Consider the following 23,447-nt stretch of genomic DNA (forward strand, 5'->3'; position numbering starts at 1 on the left):
TACATTTGAATTAAAATCTGGCATCTGATTATCGTTCATCTACTGGTACCAATAATTTTTTTTTTATTGATTTATCACATCTATAATTTTTACAACGTAGCTTTGTTTCGAATATAAAAAGGCAGAGACATCGAGTTGAAGTATAATAATTGTTTTGATTAGTCTGCGCAGCAATGACAAACTGTAATAATACGCGTCTTGACTTGTGAATCGACAAACGGGTCTTTCAGTGCAGAAGTGCTGTGTACACTCAAGGAAAAACTCTCCGGATATTAAAGCGTTGTAAAAAAATTAAACATACTTAATTTGTGCTAAATAAAATTTTCGATCTATATGTTTGGTGGATACAGTAAAAAAAAAAAAAATCATTTGTAAAAAATCATGATTTGCAAGGAAAAAAAAAATTATTTACTCCGTCGAATTTTTAATTATTGACTGTCAACAAGTTTCTCAGTAATTTACTTGAAATTCGGAAAGTCGTTTGGCATTCAAACGATAAAGTTGAACTCGAGTTTACTCTTTACATCATAGTTATACCTACAATATAGCATTTAAAAATATTACTGTAGATAATAGTTATCATGTCTTATTAACTAAACAATTTACTTTAATTATTTGCCAACGAGAACACCTCGCCTATTGAAGAGTTAATATTAGAATTATTGTTATTGCCAAACATTGTAAAAGTATTAGTATAAACAACTCAATATTTGTTATAAACAACTATATAACGACGAAGATAAAGGTGTTTTTACTGACCTAATTGACTGAGAGCTAATGTAAATTATGATAATCTTGTTGATAAAAGCATGTGCTGGTATAAATTCTTCGGTTCACTTGGGACACATTATTCATGTACAAGTGGCTCCGCAAAAGACGTTTGCATGAAATATTTATATCGAGGTTAAAAACGTGAGCGACACTTTACTTCGCGAGTGCAGGTGAAGAATCCGAAATTATGATAACACGAAGCCTACTGACGTTACTCCTGTACGGATTATCCCTGTGCACCGGAGCTAGGATTTTGGCAATTTTTCCATTTGAGCTGAAAAGCCATCGAGGAGTTCTGGAGCCCATTATCGAGGAACTAGCTGTCAAGGGACATCACGTCGACGTCATCAGCACCTTCAAGTTGAGCAAAAACTTGCCCAACTACACCAACATACTTACACTCCCAACTTCGAAAGAGCCACCAAAGATACTCTACTCGGATAATTACACTCCTTACGACGACTATGTGTGGCTAGTTAAAGTAAACAACAGAGTGTGTAATTTACTCGGACATCCAGTCATATCGGAATTGATAAAGAATCCACCGAAAAATCCACCCTACGACCTTTTGATTGTTCACGTAAGTACCGTGTATAGAATAAATAAACTAAAACTAGAAAAGTTTGTTTGTATTTAAAATTATTAAACATTACCGATATATTTATTAGGTACAAAAGAAAAAGGGTTAATATGACATCCTACGCGTAATGATAAACAGTAATTTCAAATCCGTTTTAATTTATTTGAATTATCATTATATTTCATGAACTTTTAAGCCGTTAACTAGAGTGACAATGTTTTAATTAAGCCTATTTATGTCCATACATACGACATAAAAAAAATGTATGTATAAATATGTAAAAATTTTGAGGAAAACAAAACAGTAAGATATTGTGTGGTGTAAAACAGTGTCATTCATTAGTGGCTATTAATTTATTTTATAGAGAATAATCAATTAAATATAAATTTTTTGTTGCCCAATTACAATTAGCGTCTACAAAAAATAATTTTTACAACAACGTAATGATTTACGCACCTACAGATACTCTCTGGTTATCAGTGCATGTCAGCGATAGGAGTAGCACTGGACATTCCGGTAGTTGGGGTCATGACTACTTTACCCTATCCCCAAATGGAGCACTATTTGCACAATCCATTGCACTTGGCTGGAATGTCCAGACACTGCCGCTCATTTGAGGAAAACTTTGGCTTTTGGGGTAGGCTGTACAACGTCGTCATGACCAATTACTACATAACTCACCATTACAAACACGCCGACGAGCAAGACCATTACATAAAAAAGTACCTTGGACCCAACATGCCGAGCTACCGGGAGATAGAAAAGAGTTACTCCTTGATCTTCAGCAACTCGCATTATTTGTACCACGGGGTCAAGCCCAAGGTGCCGGGTCTCATCGAAATCGGAGGGATAAACGTTATGAACGACACCTCGCCTATGGACCCAGTAAGAACACTTTCCAAATTAATTAATACAATACTCGATTAGCACGTAACCCCACGTACAATGATCAACAGAAATTGAAAAAAGTACTCGACGAAAGCAAGGACGGATTCATTTACTTCTCTTTCGGCTCTGTCGTGGTGGTGGAGTCTCTCCCTCACGAGATTGTGGACAAGTTTTACTCGACCATTCGTAAGGTAGCGCCCATCAGAGTCATACTAAAGTCGTCGAACCCAGAAACTCTGCCGAAAAACCTTCCAAAGAACGTTTTTACGTTCCCGTGGCTGCCGCAGCAAAAAGTATTGCGTTAGTACTCTATGTTGATCTCCATTGTCTCCTCGAAATCGTTTGGTAAAAAAAAGAAAGAAAATTTCTAAAATTGAATATTATTTTCAGAACATCCGAATATCAAAGCTTTCGTGGCCCACGGAGGGGCTTTGGGAACACTAGAAGCCATATATTACAGAGTGCCCATGATTTGCGTGCCATTTTTTGCGGAACAATACGTCAATTGTGATATTTCGAAACATAGAAATATATCGTTGAAGCTAGACATCAAAACAGCGGTGCAGAAAGACTACGATTACGTTTTCAGCCAAATACTGAAGAATCCATTTTACAAGTAAGTTAAATATTTTCGCGTTTAACAATCAAAAAGGTTATTTTTCGTTACTTACATGATTGATTTTGATACTTACGTTAGTCGGTAAATTTTGAAGTAAAGCCCCCGGAGTAAGCGCTGCGATGATTCAATTGAATCAACATATTATTCTTGTTTGAAAGATAATGCGCGGTGTTGTGCAAGCCTGCAATAAAAATTATTCACTGCATCAACATCAACACAATGAGATAACAACAATAAATAGTTATTTTTTTTTTATTTTTTTTTTTCCAGGCAATCGATAAATAAATTTTCCGCCTTGTATTGGGATCGGCCCCAGTCGCCGCGGGAAGCAGTGACGTACTGGGTTGAATTCGTACTTCGTCACGGCAAAGATGTGCTGAGAACACAAGGCCTCGCCTTGAATTGGTGGCAGCTCGAACTTTTAGATGTTTACGTATTTTTGATTACGTGCGCACTGACAACAGTATTAATTGTATGTTTAATCGCTCGGAAAATACTTCGGCTCTTCCTGCAAGTGCGCAGTATGAGCAGCATTGTGAAATCGAGCAAGAAGTTAATGTAAGATAAGGCCTTTGCACAAGATTATTTTTACGTTGTTTTTTAGTTTGTGTATTTTGTCACTAAAACAGCCACATGTGTTATATTTTACTCATTTTATTTATTTATTTTTTTTTTTTTGCGATGAAATACTCGTACTTGTTCATTGACCAGCAAAACTAGATTGATTCATTTTTTTATCATTAAAATAGCAACATCCCTTCTATTGTTTATTTATAATCAGCATAAAAAAAAGAGTACGTAGGAAAAAACCAACTTTTTGTTTCTTCAGTAAATTATCCCTATAAATGGTGAGCGTTTAAAATTTGTCCTGATAAACTTGTTGAACCAGTGTAAATATTATGTACATAGCAATAAACTATACAGCCATATTACAAAGATAAGAAAAGCAAGTTTGAAATATTATGTAAGCTTACGTAAGAAAAAAAAAAAAAGAAAAAAAAAAAAAAAAAGTATTCCTGGGCACAAAAATAAAAGACTTACATCAGGAATGTCTTGATACACCATGTTACCTTTTGATTCCATGATATCTTTATGGGGATACGAAAACAAGTTGCAGTTCCGCAAATTTCCAAAAGCCCAACGATTCGACATTAAAAAAGCGCAATGCAGAGGAAGAGAAATTCTCTCGAAGCCTATGAATTTGATAAGCAGCCCGAGACAACACGGAGCCAAGTCAAGCATACATACGCAGTAGGGAGGAAGACAGGCAGATAGGGAGGGAGAGATCCAGTCGGTGGTACGCACTTAACTATGCGCTCGGAGGCCCAAGCAGAAGAAGAGCAACCAAGACGCTCGTACAGCCTTTCCGCCCCCCCCCACACCCCTGCCCCAGTGTTGCACGTACCATCCACACCCATACACGTAAGACGTACATTCACGGGGGAGTAGGTCTGACTATGCAAGGCACGCGATGCCGCCTCCGCTGGCCCGTAAATTTTCCCCGAAATGAGAGTGTCACCGCCGCCTCTTTCCTCCTCCTCCTCCGGCAGTGGGTAGAGCGACCCCCCGAGCCTCATCCCTTATTCGTCTCTTGGCTGCATCTCTACCCTCTCGAGCGTGTACACGTGTTTCGCGCTTGATTCTTCCGAGGCGCTCGGATATGTATATATACCTTTTTTTCCTTTTTTTTTCCACCCTCTTTTATTCTCACAGACGCCGCGCGATCCCCATGAATTTGCACGGAGCGTGGTCCAAATTTCTTCGCTTTCACGTTCCCTGCAGCAAAAGCCGCTCCGCCCGTTTGTTTTGCCCAAAAGGTGCAAGGAAAATGTCTCCACGTCTCGGTGGATCTGCATTTTTCCGCCACTTGCCGGGAACTACCCTCCCCCCTCCCCAACCCCCCGGCGTACTCTTCCTCTTGAAAATGTTTTTCCCCTTCCCTTCCCACTCTTTCCTCTACCACGATATCAAAAGTAACGTATAGATTTAATTGCATTCGCGTGGAGCCAGAGTCTCGTCTCTCATCGGAGCTCGACAATAAAGATCGGAGGCACGGAGGGAGCGAGCAGAAAAGAAGAATCAGGACCGTGGGACGCGTCGTCTCCGCAGCCATGCAAATGCTCCTCCCTCCCTCCTTCTTGTTCGCTACGCGAAGGAACGAACGTCTCGACGATTTACATACGCAACTCTCCCCCGGGCGCTCCTCTTTCGCGGCGTCACGGCTCCCCCATCCATTCTGCATTCATCGACGCATTCTCCCGTCGTTTCCACGGGCCCCCTTCGTCCCGCCCTTCCTTTTCTTCGTTTCCGCGCGCACAGAAGCGGACTACTCGCGTCGCGGTACCCGCCGCTGACGAATTTATTGCATCTCCGCGAGCCTCCGACCCGGAGATTTAACTCGCGCCGCGAGAGGACCCTCTGTGTCCCCGTCCTGTCCGTCGCTCGCGCGTGTCTTTTGGCTCCTCTCTCTCGTGACACAATGGGCCCACGGGGGGGGGGGGGGACAGAAATCGATACAACCGAGAGTTAAGAGAAGCGGGACGAATAATCAAGTAATTGATGTTGGCTCGGGGCTCTTAGCCACCGCGGGAAAAAATGACGGCGAGCCTTTTTTCCCTTGGGGTTTTAGTTGGACGCTGTGTGACGTTTTCTCCCTGTACCAATCGTTTTCGAGTTGCGCCGTGGTGGTGGATATTTTTTTTTTTTTTTTGTGGCTTTGAAAGAAAACTCGGAGCGAAGGAAAAAAAAAATAAGCTATAGGATTCTCGTCAGTTTTTCACGCTTTCGGCACTCCTGTACGCGTGTGTGTATGCGCACACGCGCGCCCGACTTGTATCTCCCGCCTCTACAATTTCGGATGGCAATTCCGTATTCTCGGCACTGTGCGGGGAGCAAACAAGTTATCCGAAGCTATTTCCCTAACTCTTGCCTCTCGGAGGAGCCATGGATCACTCGCCAACCCCCCCCCCCCATCTCATCCGACGCGTGATGCTGCCGGACTTGGTGTTGGGTGTAGAGAGAAAAAAAAAAAAAAAAAAAAAAAAAAAAAAAAAAAAAAAACCCAAGCAAACTCGCGTCACGTTCGCGCGAAACAGGCGCCCTGTAAAATAAATCCCTTTTGTGATTGTGTACTCTGTTGCGCTGTCGTTCGATCATATGAACACTCGAGATGGTTCCAAGATTATAAAGAATTACTAAAATTACTGTAATTTCATGGTTTGCTATCGACATAATAGTTTTGCTAATCGTGCACGACCATGTATATCATACAAGCCTTGTTTTCTCAAGAGACGATGTTTTCGCAGGAGGGAAACAGAGTTTTGTTGTCCTTTGCGCGTAAGCTCCGAGTTTTCGGTAGTTATTTGTTTGTTTGACAGGGACAGCCCAAAGTTTTTCAAAGTAATACTCTCGGTATTACAAGTCCTACATTATTGTTTGGAACCTTGAAAACGATATTGATCGTACGGATCAGTAGATAGTGTCAAATGTGGTAAGACACAATCATTTCAAGATGAAAAACATTAAGCAACAAAATTGTTATAGTTTGAAAATAAACATAAAATAAAACAAAAACTACTCTACCGTGGACTTCTTCGATCATTGATATCGTACTAATGTTTGGTGGGTAGCTGATTGATCCATTTGAGAGGCAAAGTGACCGATTTAAATTAATCTTCGTCTCTTCACGCAACACGCGTATACGTAGCTTGGGTTTAAGGAATATATGAATCATTTTGATTCTGGGAGCACGTTGTCCTCGCATCTAGAACAAATATTTCACGCCTAATATATTTCCACACGAGAAATTTTTCCCTCGAAGTAGAGGTCAGAGATTTGTCAAAGCAAAGATTCTTTTCATTTTTTCCTTCTCCACAATGCGTTGAAATATTTCACCTCGGTATAAACAATTTTTTTAAATCGGAGTCTCTCACAAAGATTCCACTTACTCATGAGTGTGGAATAACTCATGAACATCACGATCACCGGGAGCAGTCCCAAAAAAATGAAACAAGGCCCAAATCGCAAATCAGTTCGCGAAAAAATTCATCCCGAAAATAAAAGAGATTTAAAGACGTGCTCTTGTCAAAGCGGAGAGCGGAGGTACACCAGAAGCTCAGAAAAATGAAAAGATGAAAGGAAAAAATGAATGAAAAGGAAGAGCCTTAGGTGTAGGTGGAATAAGAAAGTTGGGCGCGCGAGAGGAAGAGATAGAGAAACCGATGAGGACAGCTGCGGCATGCGGACCACGTTTCCGTCTTATCGTTATTTATCGTTTCCCGTTTTACTAGGCCCAGGCGCGATTGCTCGCTCGTTTCCTTGTACACACACACACACATGCACGGTCCTGCCAAAGGAGATGCACGGGAGAGTAGTAGTGGCGGTATCAGGTGTCTCTGCAAGGTATATATGTGAGGGAAACCATATTGCTACCAAGTCCCCAACTAGGTCTCTTTTTTTTTCCTCTATTTCTTTCAGTGTACGCGTTTTGCCTTGTACTCGATTCGGTCGCGTCGCACCTTGGCGTTAATAATGCAGTCAGTGGCACACGCCGTATCTGGGACAAATTTCATTCAACGAGGTAAACGAGCAAGTAAACTTTTTTCCCATTATACTGGACATTTTATCTTTTTTTTAACCAATAAATTGTAGAATGTGTTGATTTTGGAATCATACGTTTCATTAAAATTTTAATTTGGTAAAACAACTGTTCTAATGATCAAACAACACGGGTGTTTTAGTTTAGATGTATCTGCCAGCAGATGAAGTATTGTTAATTAAACGACACCACAAACATATTGACTTTATTCTAAACCATTGCTCTTTTTCATGTTCCGTTATTTCATGAAATATTGAAAACAAATGTGGTGGATAAAAAAAATAACCAGTCAAGAATTTTTCGGTCAACACGGTGGTGAGGCACCGAAAGTGGAAAAACGCGGAAGATGTATACACACTTTAACGCAGCAGAACCCATAACTCAGATCCTTCCCTAAATCATGGTTTTGCTTCAGCCTCGAGGAACCACCGCTGGATATTTCAATTTCCTTGAAACGCAATCTGATGGCTTCCCTCCCTCCTTCCCATTTCGGGAAAAGGAAAGAGGATGAAATGAAAAGTACAATGGAATGAGTAAAAAGCACTACACAGAAATTACTTTTGACTTGACACGAATTTTTGAAATATTTATTTTTGTTCAATTCGATGATGAAAACATTTCTACAGTAGGTATACACTGCACGCGTTGACAGTTTCACTAACTTACTCGACATCGTTAATTTAAATACAACTTTTCCAATAATTTTTTTTCCATTCGTACGAATAAGTACAGCATTACAATACGTGTGCACACAATATGTCGCTAAAGTGATTACTTGTTAAATAATTATTGTATGAAAGCACTCGCTGTATTTATTAGATAAAAAAATAAATAAAACACCAGCAGTACGCGTGACGTTGTTTAAGAGGCTCGAGAGGTGTGGGGGTACAATGAACAGCAGGGGAAAAAAAGGGAAGCAGAGAAGGAAGAGAAAAACTTTTCATCCTCGTTTTTCCGCTGGTCTGCGAGGCAGATGAGGAAGGGGAGGAAGGGGCGGTGAGAAGAAAAGGGAAAAAGGTGCCATTAGCGCAGTCTTGATTACTTTTTCTCTCTCTCCTTTCTCGTCTGCCCTGTCTAAATAAATAAATTATCGAGATCGTTGCACGGCGATCTTGAGTAGGTGCCAGCCAGAGGCGGACAAAACATAATGAGGAAATGGAAATGGAAAGGCCACTATTTTTTTTTCTTTTTCCCCTATTTTTTCTACAACTCAAAAGTGTATACATTTCTTGTTGGTTAGCTACTCTCTCAAATGATGTAATTTTGTTGAAATGCGATTAACAATTTACACTGAACGAGCAAAACAGACAAGCATAGTAAAAGCACTATATTTAGTCGGAAATAAAAAAAAAAAAAAAAAAAAAAAAACCCATAAATCCCGATCAAGGAAATCTCCCAACAGCAAAAACACATAGATCTACACTCTAGCAATTGATATGCAAAAAGAGCAACTCCAGCACTAAATCACAAGGCATCCAAGAGACATTCTTTTTCGCTCCTATTTTTTCCCCACCCCTCCTCGGGGCCATTATCACGCTAGAAAAAAATAAGAAACAGGCGTGTTACCCCCTCTCGGGCCCATGGACCCCACCCCCCCACCCTCGTTTTAACGAGGCAGCGGCGATCAGTGTAGACTCTTAAACACCCCGATTAGCTGGCTGTCACGAGCAGCTCACTCCCCCTCCCCCAACCCTCGAGTCGCGTTTCTTTCTTTAATTCGTTTTTCCCTCCCTTTCCCGCTCCTTTCCCTTTTTTTTATCGAGCTCCAGAGGTAATTAGGGTAGCATCGCTATCTCCTCCCCCTCGCTGCCTTTTTTTTTTCAAACTCTCATTCCCTTCGTTTTCTGGATTTTGTGAATTTTTTCAATCCTCCTCCCATTGTCAACTCGCGCTCGCTTCCTTCACGAGAAAATCCATTTTTCCAGCTGACGCATAGCACCTCGCCAAAAAGCTGAAAACATCTCGAGCACTTGGAAGCAGAAAAAAAAAGGCACTCACCTTTGGAAAATTCTCGGCAGGTGAACCTTCGTGTCACGGGGCGGAGAGAAACGGTAGCGTCAGCGTTTTGCATATACACGCCGTACGTACATGTATGAGCACACGCAGCGACGCCGGGAGCAGGAAAGATCCCTCGAAAATCAAGCCGCGTGTGTAGCGTATCGGATAAACCGGCAAACAATACTCGGGCGTGTACCTGCGTACAAGCCATGTCCATGCATAATTCAAATGGTCCCAGACGATGCCGCCCTTCCACGCCACCGTGCTCCCTTTGTTGTGTTCTCTCTACGCTCTATGTGGTTGCACTTACCTTACTGCCGCGTAAATACGTAATCAGTCCTTCACTTCTTCTGCGGTGCGTCTGTTTACACGTGGGAAGAAGAGTCAGATAAGCTCGGGTCTCGGCTTGAACTCTATCGAGATAAAAAAAAAAATAAAAAAAAAATGGGGGAGGAATAGATATGGAGATGGAGATTCGCGAAATCCGCAATAATAAACAGCATTTCGCTCATTGAAAGCGGCACCGGCTCGCAGGAAGGCGAGGGCATAAAAGAGCAATGTATAATTCCGTCGCGAATAATATCTCCCAACCGGCAGTCCTGCTCCTTTTCCGGCTGCACGCAATATGGCGCTGAGGTGGCCCCGAGTGCGAGATAAAAAAAAGAAAAAGAAAAAAAGGAAAAGAAAAGAGCTCGCGCTCCGGTATCAGTATGCGGAGCTAGGGTTCGGCCACATCTCGCGCTCATCCCTCGACTTATTGCGGCTTAGTGACTCCCCCCCCCCGCCCCGGCGCTCACCTTTTCTCGCACACTCTCGGGTCGCACGTGTGCCCCGGCTAAAGCCCCTAAATTGTTTCCATCATAAGTCCGGATACTCCGAGGCCGAGCGACTCGAGGCGCGTACATATATATGTATATATACGTGTACCTTCGGATAAGCGGAGACGCCGAGCCGGGGGACGAGGCCTTACCTTGGCGCGCGAGGGAAAGGTGAGGGCCTGAAATACGCGGGAATCTCCCGGCCCATTAACCCTCGCGCCCCTCGTGCGTCTCTCGCGACCCACCGATGATAACGTCGCAGGAGAGGAAAGCTCATTTTCTCCCGAGAAACGCCGAACGTACGTACACTATATGTATATACGTACGCACCGGGGGAACCGAGATGAGAGAAGCAGAGAGGGCTCAGCGTGGGATTAGCCCGATCGACGACTACTACCACCACCACTGCCACGATCGATTGAATTTTGCACGGATATTGCTGGATTGATTATGCAGTCGGGAATGGGGACTCGGGGAGTTAATAGCAACCCGAGAGATCGGCCCTTTTTCAACTGCTAAATTGAATTCTTTTCCTTCCTCCTTTTGGGGAATCCTAATGAGATGGTAAATCCTTCTTTATTGGTTATCCGAAATCAACGTGACTATCGAGTTGGTGCTCGAAAAGTACTTATAAATCAACGGGTTTATACTGTACGCGTGTCTGACGATTCCTGTCTGTTACTACTGACGCGAACCGACAATCCGTCACAAGATGTGTATCATTTGGATGTTCTCGAGACGAAAACGTCGATTGGCATGAAAAGGAGGCCTCTCTTTTCCAACCCACGCTCGTAGAGTCGAAAAAGTCGAGGGAGGAAGCACGAGTAATACACGCGGTTTATGTACAGGGCAGCTCCGTAGCTCGTCGTAATCAAACTTGTCGCCGAAAGGGGGGTGGGCTAAAAGTTAGTCTGTTCGCGCGCAGTTAGTGCCGCTGGCCACCACCATCACGACACACAGCCACCAGAGCGCCAAGGAGGAGCTCCACGTTGCTCTTCTTAGTAGCAAAGGCGGGTAGGAGGGACGGTGGGGGTGGTGGGGCTCGCCGTGGATTTATGGCAGCGCCGCGACGTCCGTCTTCACTCGGCGTGACGCCCCTTCTACCTCCTCCCTCCCCCCGTGGCCCTAAACCTCCTCTGCTTCCGAAAAGTCCGCGTCCATGCAGAGCCCACGAAACCACATCGTCTGAGTGCAAAACCCCCCGGCGGAGCATCCCTCGAGCCATTAGGGGCGGCAGCTTTCTCCTCGACTAGAGCGCAACTCTGCGAAATTTAGGATGTTTGCGCCTTTCCCGCCTTTACTCTCTCTCTCTTTTCTTTTTTTTTATCGCTTTTTAAGTATTTTCTTGCCCGTAGGGTGGTCCGGTCTGCTCGTTTTTTTTCTCCCTTCGTCTCCTGCGACTACGCTATACTCCCAACGCGGAAAAACGAACTGCACCGGAGCCGAACTTTTTCGACTGGACTTCCGGCCGGGGAGTTTCAATCGTCGTGCGTCGCGATTCTGCAGGCTTTGGAGTTTCTGGATTTGTTTGATATAAAAAATGGAGGGAAAATAAATGTTTTTCGAGTTTAAAAATACACATGTGTTGGTGACAAACATTCGGAAATATAAATTTGCACCTTTTCTCAATGGCATAGTCCGATCAGCAGAGTGGATGACTCCATCTTCGTTGAGGCGATTGTTGAGTTCGAGACAAGGCCAAATCACTGAGAAAAATGTGTGATAATGCATTTTAAATGACTTCAACAAAAAAAACTTTCTATATACGGAATACTATAAATGAGGGCTAATGAAGAATAACTTTTTTTCAAATTCAGTTGAAAAAAAAAATCTTTTTACTTGCGAGATATCAAAGGAAAAATTGCCAAACGTGATTGTTTGTCAAATTGTTTAGGGTCCTCATTGCTATTGTATTTTAAATGGAAAAAAAAGAAAAAAAATACAAAGAGGACGCAAAACAATCCAAAAATGTATTTATTTCGTTGCACACAAGGATACAAGCCCGAGCATCTCATTGGATTTGAGGAGTCAATTTCGAGTCATGGAGCAAGGGCCAACCCACCCCTTCTCGAAGCAACCCTCGTCAATCATGGAAACTGCACACGCAGGCGAAAAATCGCCCTTGAAAATCAAGACTCACACACCCACTCCACGAAAGAGAGATTATGCGTACGGTTCTGGAAGTAGGAAAAAAAAAGAAGAAAACTTGACGCACGTCGTCGTCCCGACGAAGACGTCACTTGTCAGCTCCTTTGAATGGCAGCACGGCGCATCCGCATGCCCATGGATGCGAAATGCTCACGCACAGCACGAGCCAAAGTGCTGAAGGCAATAGTTTGCTCCCCACCGAGTGAAAGTTTGAGTCGCTGTAAAACACGTTTCGGTGAATATTTTCAATTTCCAAATTCACCGTGGAAAAGAATTGTTGAAAATAACAAGTGACATTGTTCGGTTGGTGACGCGTCACCTGCCACTGGATCGGGCTTATACGTGCACTTGCGATCGGTAATTAAAAGTGCCCGCTTCCGTGACGGGAACGCGTTTCAGGAAGACTGTGCGCGGCTAATGAAAAATCTCGTCAGCCCGTGTGTGACGCGGTGAGCGGAAAGGAAAGAAATGAACGCGAGATTACTGTTTTCCAGTTAATATTCGCTCGAGCGTCTTTCGCGGGGTGGAGGGAATACTGCGAAAATCCGCTGCTGAATGCATAATTCCGCTTTTTCGAAACGAAATTGTAACAAAAGTAAATGAAAACCGTCTGGTTGGGTTTGTGTCCCTTCGTTATAAAATGCAAATTATAATTTTGGCAAATTCATCCGATTTTCTTTTTTTGGTCATATTTCTTTCTATTAGGAGCAGAGAGGAAAAAAAGATCCCCCACGCTCTGGTAACTACGTGGAGCTCGAAATGGCTTCCAAGTCGCCGCAGAGTTCAGCACCCGAGTGACGTCATTAGCAATTCCGATCTTGTCGGACGGAAATTATGTCCAGCACACGGCGTCTGACTCGCTCTCCCATCTCCACCCTCTCACTCACCACTGTGCAGCGTACGTATATACGCTCATACATACGAGAGCTTGCACGCGTGTGAATGTCTTTCCCCATTTGCACCCCAGAAAAGAGAGTATTCCAGAAAAAAATATCGGTATCTCATCGGATCGGGATTTTTCCCAATTTCCGGGACGAAAATAAATAATGTGCTTGGTTTTTTTGTTTTTTTTTTAATCATCAAATGATAACTCGGACGCAAATGAAAAGGCACACGAGGAAGTCTGCCATAAAACTTTGATTTTTACAGGAGCGCAGTCCCTTCTCTCGTGTGCGTCGGGTAAGCGTCGTGAGAATAGCCCGAGCTAATCTAAATATTTGAGTCTCGGCGAGGGAGGCTCTCTTGTTTTCCCCGAGATTTACAATGGGACTTCCGGATCTGAAAGGAAGTTTGCTCGCTCGCTCCATATCGCCCGACGCATCTTCTTCCTCGCGAATGAACTGAGGCCTCCTTTCAGGACAGGTGCAACGGGTGCAAGTTTTTTTTTTTTTCTTTTTTCAAAAAAATTACAGGTGTTTCGAGTTGACTAGATGGTTCTTCGAGACAACATTCCCAGTGTACGTGTTGTCGCGGAAAGTGTGATAATATACGCTGATATCCAATCGACACCGGGAAGATGTACCAACTTCTACCGTATACAAAAGAATATGGTGTACAACGTGTGTATTTATCCTCACTCAGTGTACGGTGAGTCCTGGACTCTACACATCTGGAGTCGGTAACGCAAGGTGTTTCGAGCTTTTACGAGTCATAAAGTCCCAACGCGCCTTCTTTTCCCTCCGACTTTCTTCCTCGGCTCAGCCTATAACAGCGAGTAGCGGAAGATGACGACTACCAGGCTTTTATGGTACAATAATGCTTAGACGCGGCGATAAACCAGCCTCTTTATGACATCAAAAATGAAACGTCCGTGTCTCGGACTCGGTGAACGCAGCTTCGGGTGAACAGGCGCTACTGGAAGATGAAATGCTGTGCACCCCCGCCAGTATACGGTGTTGCTGCTACGAACTTTTTATTGTGCCCAGCGATCGAGGGGATGAGCGTGGGATGAGGTGCGTGTAATGTGCGCGATGGGGAGATAAAAAGTTTTTGATTGAATTGCACGGATCGGAGATCGCGAGCTGCGAAAGTTGCACGAGGTTTTGTCGATGATGGCGATCGGCATGGAAATTCCACCCTTAGTACGGAAATCTTTTGGGGATGCGCTGGTGTCTATTTATACTTTATTGGGTTCCTGTTTATTAAATTTTACATCGTCCAAATCCAAATATACATTATTACACTCTTTTCCCATCATTGTAGCGAGAATAGTATTGTTGACGTGAAAATTTCAATTGGAAAAATATTAACTAGCTAATAAACACGTTTTCATGGCGCACTTGTTGCTCAACGACGCTTAAAAAAATACACGAAAACTGTGCAGCTTTGATTTTTGTTAAGATCTGGATTAAGCAGTTACATTATTGGTAATCATATAAGGCTTTTCCAACGTTCTATACAAAATGTAAGTGTGTGTCTATAATTATAAATATAGTCAGACATGATTTGGCTTAGATATAATGTTTAAAGTACAAAGGATCAAGGAGACGCTTCAAATTCTGAAACCATTGAAAAAGCAAGGAAACGCACATTAAAAAAGGGGGCTTTCAAATATTTAATCACAGTACAATTAATTTCTTAACAATTATTAATGTATCAGATGATTGTATAAGAAAACTACATCACAATAAAATGCGTTGTATATGCTGCTATAAACCTTAAAATCACAGAAAAAAAATTTAACTCGTACAAATCCAAATTTGTATCTTATTTCATTCACACATCGGCATGTAAATATGTACATTCAGTAAAAAAAAAAAAAAAAAAAAAAAAAAAAAAATTCGGGACAATAAGTTCCACGCGCAAACAATACACGAAGCTACATCTCACGGCGATCCGCTGAACCTTAAGAAACGCTCTTGCATTACCAGCTCAGAGCTCGCGTTTCTGCCTGACGAAGAAGCACCCTTTTCAGCCACTGCCACCCATCCTCGTAATTTATACGACGGCTTTGTTAAATCATAATGAATATTAATTATTTTGCCGACGAGACCCACAGCAATTTGCAACCAGCCCTTCTCCCTGTGTATACATGTGCGAAGATGGTACAAAAGTATAATTCGCGTTGGATCACGCACAACATGGTGCGATTGTGCACTTTACCATCGCTGAGAATCATGAGCTAAAAAAAAAAAATTATACCACCAAATGTACGTAGCGTCGATCAAAATTAAATTACTTTTAGATGGAAAGTAAAGTTTTGATAAGGGGCTCAAAAATACAAAAGGAGCCCTGCCAACGATTTCGATGCCATATGCGATAAAGTCTGTACTCGTTGAAAGCGTCGAGAGTAAAAAAAAAAAAAAAAAAAAGAAAGAAAAAAAAAAATCATAAGAAAAATGAAGCTCCTCGTGCACACGCGTGCTTCGGGTTGCATACACGAGAAATGATACCTTCCCTCTTCTCATCTTCAACGTTACGTTATCGCGAAGTGTGCAGCGATAATAATCTCATTACACGGGCATTTATCATTCGAAAGCCCGCGCGAATGTTAACTCGCTTATCCTCACGGGGTGTATTATCTTACCGTTTCTTCTCCGTTGTATTTTTTGTTTTATATAAATTTTCTCTATTTTTTTTTATTTTTTATCTCAACTATAGTTGGGTACGCACAAATTTAACATTTTCACGCTCGAGTGATTTTGGAATATTCATCAAAGTATTGAAAAATAGCGAGTATACGAGAACACACATGATGGCTTTCCGGAGCCTCCCCTGGTACTAATTATTAGAAAAGAAGCAGGTAAAAATGACGAAAGAAGGATACGCGAGGATGAGGAGAAGCAAAAGAGCAACAAAAAGAAGCAAGAGAAACCCAAAGGGGGAGGGGGAGGCGCGGTTGGGGGCTCAGCTGTATTTTAATTATACCGCGCACGGCCCGTGGCGAGGTTTCCTTACGAGTCTCTTTTTGCCCCGGGTAAGTATATCGTGCTCCGCGGTTTTTGCCTTCTTTTTCTCATAATTTTCAGCAACGGCGGTGCAAGCGATGAAAAAAAAAAAAAAAAAAAAAAAAAGGCCGAATAAACGCGTCGAAGAGCGATAATGCCCCCTCGCCATATTGTTCGCGCTGCACGAGGCGCGTAAAATTCGAGATACGCGGCCAACGGGGACCGCCGCTCGGGCATTAATAATTGTCGCGATAATTCTGGCCGTCCGCTCTCTCCGCTGCGGATTATGCACGCGGATGCGATTTTCTTCGCTCTTATTAACCGCGAACGACCGCCTCTCTCTTCCCCTCCCTTGTATCGGAGGATGCGTGCTCGTTTACACGGGGACGCGTATAAAGTGACGGGGACGATCGTCCAGCCGCGGCTTTCTACGGATAATTGTGTTTATGAGGTGCGCGAGGGTTCTTTTCGTTCGCTCTCTCTTGATTATTCCGTTCGAGCACTTGAGAATTTCTCAAAGTCGATCTTCTTGTATCGATATCGTGCTTTATGTGTAAGAATTACACTCTCGACGGAAATTTGTTTAAAAAAATTGTCCTTTTCTGAGTAGGAAATGTATTACTGTGCTTTTTATTTTTATCGTCGTTTTTACGTGTACAATCTGCTCTATGAATTTAGATACAAGTACGAGTGAATGAATTAAGAGCGAGTTCCGAGGTTTTGGTTCCACTTTTTGGTGTCCTAGTTCGTCTCTTTATCATTCGACCTAAACATGAACATTATACGGTAAAAGAGATGGATATCAAGTGATTTCCTTCTCTCGATAAAATGAAGGAATCGTTTTTTAAAGAATAACAAAGTACAAAGTGGTAACACGATATGAGCACACAAAAAAAAATTATACTTCATAGCGACTCAAAACCAGCAAATGAAGCCAATGTACGTACAGATTGGTGCGATTTCCAAGACGAAAAGTCCTGTTTTGTTGATCCCTTCTTCATGACATGCACGCGCATGTCAGACCCTATACTAGCAAAAAGCCACGGCGGATAGTATCAATTACGATGCAGATCCGGTTGGACTATAAATTATTTTGTGGACCCCGTGCGGAGGAAAAAAAGAGGGAGAACAAAAGGACGAGGGAGAGGAGAGGCGGGCCCGTATATACACTGACAGCGGGGAGCCGTTCCGGGACGTTTTTGATACCCGCGTGTACCCACACGGGCCCTCTTGGACAATCGAAAAGTGATGGTTGAGCGACGCGCGTGCCCCCCGAGACCACGAAGACACTTTATTCGGTGAAAAATTTATCGCCCCGCTCAAGGCGTACCCACCGAGGGTCCTTCCTCGGGCCCGTCTCCGCGCGAGTCCTCTTTGTGCCATTTTTTCGGCACCGGTCGTTTTTTCTCCGAGACAACCAGCGCTAACGCGCTCCGGTGGTTTATCACGCCCGCCTCCGTCCGAGGGGATGAAGAATTCGGATTTAATCGCGTTAATAAATTCTTTCGAGCGCCCGGCGCACCGCTTGATTGAAGAAACAATTTGTAAAAAGGCCGATCCTTCGCTTCGACGATAAATACATCGTGCCCCGGGAGAAAGAGATCTCACGCTCCGACGGGCGCATTTGTCAAAAGTCGCCGAGAAATTTTAATCAACCGCGGTAGCCACAAACTTCGTCCTTACCTGCACTATATACGTTTTCGTGGTTTTTGCGAAGCGCAAACTTTTGAAACTGGTGAGGCAGAGTACGAGATGCACCATCGCCCCCAAATTTCAGAGGGTTGTAAGAGACATTCTCAATTTTTCCGCGTCCAACATATTTTTTTTTTTTTTTTTTTTTTTGCTTTGTCGAGCAAGAAAAAGGCACTTCAATCGTTGAATGGGCATCCGTCATAGCTCCTCAGCCCCAAGAGTTTTTTTCTCTCCATGGATGCAAGAGAGGCGTCTCGCTCACTTGCTCTCAAGTTCTTAACACACCTTAGAGCGGCGTCGCGTGTTTTTCTCGAATGATCGATCGCGATGATTGAGCTTCTTTTTCATGATGTAGGTACCTTAGGACACGGGTGACGTTGTTTGGATTTGAATTCGTTGACGAAACCGCTGGGTGAATTGATTGGACATTCATTACAACTCGACACCTCAATACAATAGCATATATAGGCCAAAATGTACCAAAAAAGTGCTACAGATGCGCTAAACGAGATAATAGAAGAAATAAGAGAGCCCAGCAACTAAAGTAAGAGAATTAAGTACTTGGAGCGTAAAATGAAACAATCAGACGATCAAGGACTCCTGATGCGTTCGTTTGCTTTGAGCCAAGGATGAGGCACGAGGGCGATTGGTAAAAAAAAAAAACTTTTGCGAACAAGACAAAAGGAAGCAGAAGCCAACGTGTAGAAGTAGCAGGAGTAGTCGAACAGGCATTAGCAGAAGTAGTACCCAACATGCGGCGAACGCGAAACGAAGGAGAACAAGAACATAAGAGGAGGAGGAGGCCCAAGGAAACGCCCTCGTGAACGCCTCCTGTCCATCAAAGGTCCGTCATCCTCGCGCGTTCCCTCATTTTCTGTTTCGCCCGTCGATTACATTCCCCTCGCTTGCCCCGTCTCTGCTGTGCGATATAATTATCGAAAATCTTCCAGGCGGCTCGCTCGCGTGGTTTTTCTCGATTTACACGTGAATCCCTCGCACCATTCACACCTCCTCACCGACGTTTTTTTTTACCTCTCAAGTTTCCTTTTTTTTCTTAATACCATACGGCTTTCTCGTCTAATTGTCGCGATTGCGCTATAATGTGGTAATAATACGATGCGCGCTCTTACGATAATGAGCCCATCGCGGCCGTAACCTGTCCCGAGCTATTTGAAGCACCACGATTATTATACGTGTACGGATATCGGATAAAATTGCGTAATTGAAAAATTGTAGAAAATCTCAAGAGATAATAGCGCGCACAATTATAGTCGTACACGCTACGTCAAATGTAATTAAAAATCGACAGTTGCATACTAAGGGAGAAGAAAAAAACTATTTTGCCGAGCATGCGAAAATGGGCCTTTCGTTTCAGGCTTACAATTATATTGCTATCGAGTGGATGGGAAAACAAGAGGACGCAAGATCCTGTATAGTTTGCAACCGAGGAAACACATTGGCCAATTACGTTATTTCGTTATCAAGATTTTTCAAATTGCCGTCCGAGTAAAACTGGGACGCCATCGGCGAGATACTCAATATCGATTTTATCATTTAGAAATGACGATCCGGAGGCTTAATTGTCTCTTTTTCTTTCCAATTATATTATAACAATTATAATAAAAATAATAATAACAACAACATTCCACGTAGGTATAGGAGAGCCCGTCGGGCGCACGCGTTCCGTGAAATTTCACGTCACACCGCGTTGTTATTATCGTTATTAAACGTGGTAATTTCGGCCTCAAACAGCTGCTGCAAACACACACACACACACATCTCTGCGAGCGCAAGCTGCCTTTTCGCGCGCACCGATGCAGTCGGGAGATCTTGTTTTTATTTTTTTATTTTCGCCACTCGTTTCTGTTTTTGCTCTTCTGTTTGTACTATATCACGCACCGCGCTTTATCGGGGATCGGGCACACACGCACACGCCTGCCTCCGCACCGTTAATCTTGTTTCGCGTAGCTGGTATTAGTATATACACCTCTTCTTTCGTTTCTCCTCTCGAGCTCTCGAGGCTTCCATAACGACTACGGACGTAGAAACGACTTGGTGGTAATCACTGGTGTATAGTGGCCGTAGTATAGCAATAGAAATTATTGCTCTCCGCGAAATCAGCGAAAGCTCGCTCGGATGAGCTTTTACACTACGTAGAATATTATTTGTTGATGCTTTTACTTGTGAATATTGAAAGGCCGAAATAACATTGCTCAATTTACATGGCCGGATAACGCCAATCCCTTACGAAAGAAAAGGTCCCAATAACATCGAGCCTGTTAATCGAGGCCATTATTGCTAGCATGGGTGTCCCCTCGGGGGGTTTGGCGAGTCGCAAAAATATAACAGCGCAACTGATAAGTACAGCGGAGAATCGATGCATCGTAACCAAGTTGTTTTGTGCGCGCCCGTGAACACGAGAGCGCGATATTATCTCTCTCTCTCTCTCTTTTTCTCCCGGATTCCCGTTTGACTCGATAAACAACCAACACGCGGGGGCCAAGGAGGCGGAGGATGTCACGGTTCGCCGCAGCGCGCCCCGGGAGCCAGGGTCTCGTAAACATCCCTCTTTACGGCCGAGCTCCTCATTTCCAGTCCGGACTTTTGTAATTTCCTTTTCGAAAAATCCTTCCAGCTCGCCGGCGCGCTCCCCGGACTCCTTGTCTTTTACTTTATTGCGCGCGAGAGTAAGCCTTCCACAATTTTTCTTCCATTCGGCTGTCTCGTCCTTTTTTCCCCCCCCCCTCCCCTTCGTTTTCTTTCTCCGTTCCCTACTTTACTGGGCTCCTAGCTTCTCCGATTCGGTTCGACGTCCCGGCTACCTTTTTTGCGCCAGCTTTTGTTACCCTCCCGCATTTTTTATACACGTCTCCCTCTCTTTCTCCACCCCCACCCATGTGTGACAACGTACGTGAGATATTTTGGCTCCCGATAGTTTTTACGATGGCTATCCATGTGCAAAACTTTGCTCGGGTATTTATACACGCGCGTTGATAAATTGGGCAGACAATGGACGGCCGATTGAAATGTTTACCGCGTGGAGTTCTTGCACTCCGAAGGAGTCAAATCCGACGCGTGGCTATTTTGAAAATCACAAGTCTGCATTTTTCGTACGTGCATGCACGTAAGAAAATCGGATGCGCAAACCAATGGCCATGAAGTACGTACGAGCCCCCTAATTGGTGATTTGCGGACGTGGAAAAAAAGACGACCGTGAAACGAACACCAAAAAAAAAAAGCTCGTCCTTCGAGGAGAGAAGGGACGCGTCGATATTTTATATTTACGACTCCCTCAAAAATACCACGGTTGGCCCCCGATGGGGTCGAGAGGGAGGGATCCACGGTCCCTCGGATTAACATATTAACGCTCCTCTCGTTCCGCGAGTCGACCCATGCGCTCCAATATCCCAACAGCGAAAAATGAGAAGCGAGTCACTAAATCACCCCGACTCGATCGACTCGAGAGAAACTCTCATTTGGCGCTTATGGTTGCTGCACACTCACACACAAAGTTTCCTACGAGGTTCGAGCTCATTAGGAATAAGCAAAGGTTATATTGTTGCTCTCGTTATATTATCTCCCGTCTGGGGCTTCTTGGGTATTACACGGGCCGGCACCGTTATTTCCATGCTGACGGTGGTAAATCAAACTCTCTCTCTCTCCACAGCATCCGCCTCTGAAACGTATGCGATTATTATGATTATTTTGTTTCGCATCGTTAAAACGTTGGTATATATATACACGTTATATTATATACATGCATGAAAGTCATCATCGTTTTATCGATTGCAAAAAGAAAAAAAAATCATCTTTTGTTCCAAAGCTACGGGAAATATAACAAGAGCACCTGTTATTTTAAAACCAAACATGCCAATCATCGACGAAACGTAAAAAGTTGTACCCTTTAACACAATTAGCCTTAAGTAGTTGAAAAAAATATAAATGTGCCCTCTTTTAATGCAAACTTTCATCAAAACACACACTCACACCTACATGCAATACGTTGTATTTACCCACGATAGTCACATGCAGGCACTGTTGCTCCGCGGCGGGCGCCCATACCTGTCATTAGGAATAAATTATTGTCCCCCCCCCTCTTTACTCGAGTCAGAGCAGCAATGGCAATCTGCAGGCAACAGTAAAACATTCTCCGATCTCGTGGGTCGACAAATTGCAAATACCAGACATAACGACACGCGAGAGAGTAAGACGTATTCGGAGATAATGCACGCGTACGCCTGTACGAGCGCTTGCATACCTACAGAGCTGCGCTTCGCGGAAATGCGCTTTTATTGCACGCGTATGGACTTTCGATTTGTTTTTTTTTTTCTTTTTTTTTTTTTTTTTTTTTTTTTTCTTGTACGCCTTTGTGTGCCCCACCACTGCAAACAATTTTATCGGCACGGGGGTAATTACTTTGTCGTTTGATGTTGGATACCTTTTTTTATTTTTTCTTTTGTTTCGCTATCACAGCTATAACCGTCTGATGATTGTGTCATTGTACAATCTATGGTTCGATCTTTTTCCACGTAACATTTTTACATGATGCGTGTACTCGTGGAGTGAGATACGACCGATACGAATTCCACGGTGGAGTCGATCGAGATATCTAGAAATCGGTATCGAGATCGGTATAGTCAACTGCGCGAATGAGAAAGCGTTTTTTACAGCTCAGTGGTCCGTGACGATGGTTCTTTTGTTCAGTGGGCCAACCTCGATTCCGTTGACTCACTTTTGTACTCTCGACACCACGAGATGGATCTTTGAACGATAATTAATATCAAGAAGTAGTTATCTCCAGATAAATAACTAACGAGATCACGCCTTTCGCGCTTGTTACTCTCTGACACACTTGCGTGTATTTTTTTCAAGATAGGTAATTCAACTTTGCAATGATTAATCGCTTGTAGCTCGTAAATCGGTATCAATTTGCACGTGATGTCTCGTTGGAGTGTAACTAGAGATGCTTTTTTTTTCATTTTTTTATTTATTTATTAAAAATAGTTAATCTATACTTTGAGAGTGCAGTATTCTACAGTATAGGCTTTGCATGTATCAAGTATATTACGCCGCAATCAACGCTTTAATCTCAATTTGTCCCTCTTCTTTTTTCAGGATCCAAAAAAAAAGAAAAGAAAAAATCAGAGCTCGCTACTCCGCATCATCAGCCAGAACAGATCCGAAAGGTCGTTGCGCCGGCACAGGTCCGTCGACGGCCGCGCTCTCGATGATAAATGATAGGACAGAAAACTCGCTCCGAAAGATGATGGTCTGCAAGCCCTAGGGGCCTCACCACCTCCCCCCGCATATACATGTATTAATGGACCCAAAAGGTATAATCGGCGCGACGCAGCGGGAGCCGCCTCGCCATCGGGTGAAACAATCCGTCCGGCTTCTTTTCTCGATCCTCCCCGAACATCGCGCGGCCCAGCTGCCCCGAGTGCCATCC

General features: G+C 43.5%; 1 protein-coding gene across 1 annotated transcript; it reads left to right on the top strand.

Moving 5' to 3' along the window:
* Positions 1–958: 958 nt before the first annotated feature.
* Positions 959–23,236, top strand: LOC106645819 (UDP-glucosyltransferase 2). The gene is made up of 6 exons (XM_014361763.2): positions 959–1,351; positions 1,814–2,236; positions 2,308–2,539; positions 2,630–2,855; positions 3,129–3,291; positions 23,114–23,236. Exons 1-6 carry the CDS (start codon positions 959–961, stop codon positions 23,234–23,236), a joined length of 1,560 nt encoding a protein of 519 aa, XP_014217249.2.
* The last annotated feature ends 211 nt before the right edge of the window (positions 23,237–23,447 follow it).

Source organism: Copidosoma floridanum, unplaced genomic scaffold (genome assembly GCF_036245765.1).
Source record: "Copidosoma floridanum isolate Cflo_tuat_1 unplaced genomic scaffold, Cflo_Japanese_pri ptg000013l, whole genome shotgun sequence".
NCBI lineage: Eukaryota > Metazoa > Arthropoda > Insecta > Hymenoptera > Encyrtidae > Copidosoma > Copidosoma floridanum.

Excerpts from the sequence above, each read along its gene's own strand:
- LOC106645819 (XM_014361763.2), top strand. The coding sequence starts at position 959 with ATGATAACACGAAGCCTACTGACGTTACTCCTGTACGGATTATCCCTG. Across the intron at positions 1,352-1,813 it reads ACGACCTTTTGATTGTTCAC|ATACTCTCTGGTTATCAGTG; the intron begins GTAAGTACCGTG and ends ACGCACCTACAG. Across the intron at positions 2,540-2,629 it reads GCCGCAGCAAAAAGTATTGC|AACATCCGAATATCAAAGCT; the intron begins GTTAGTACTCTA and ends TATTATTTTCAG.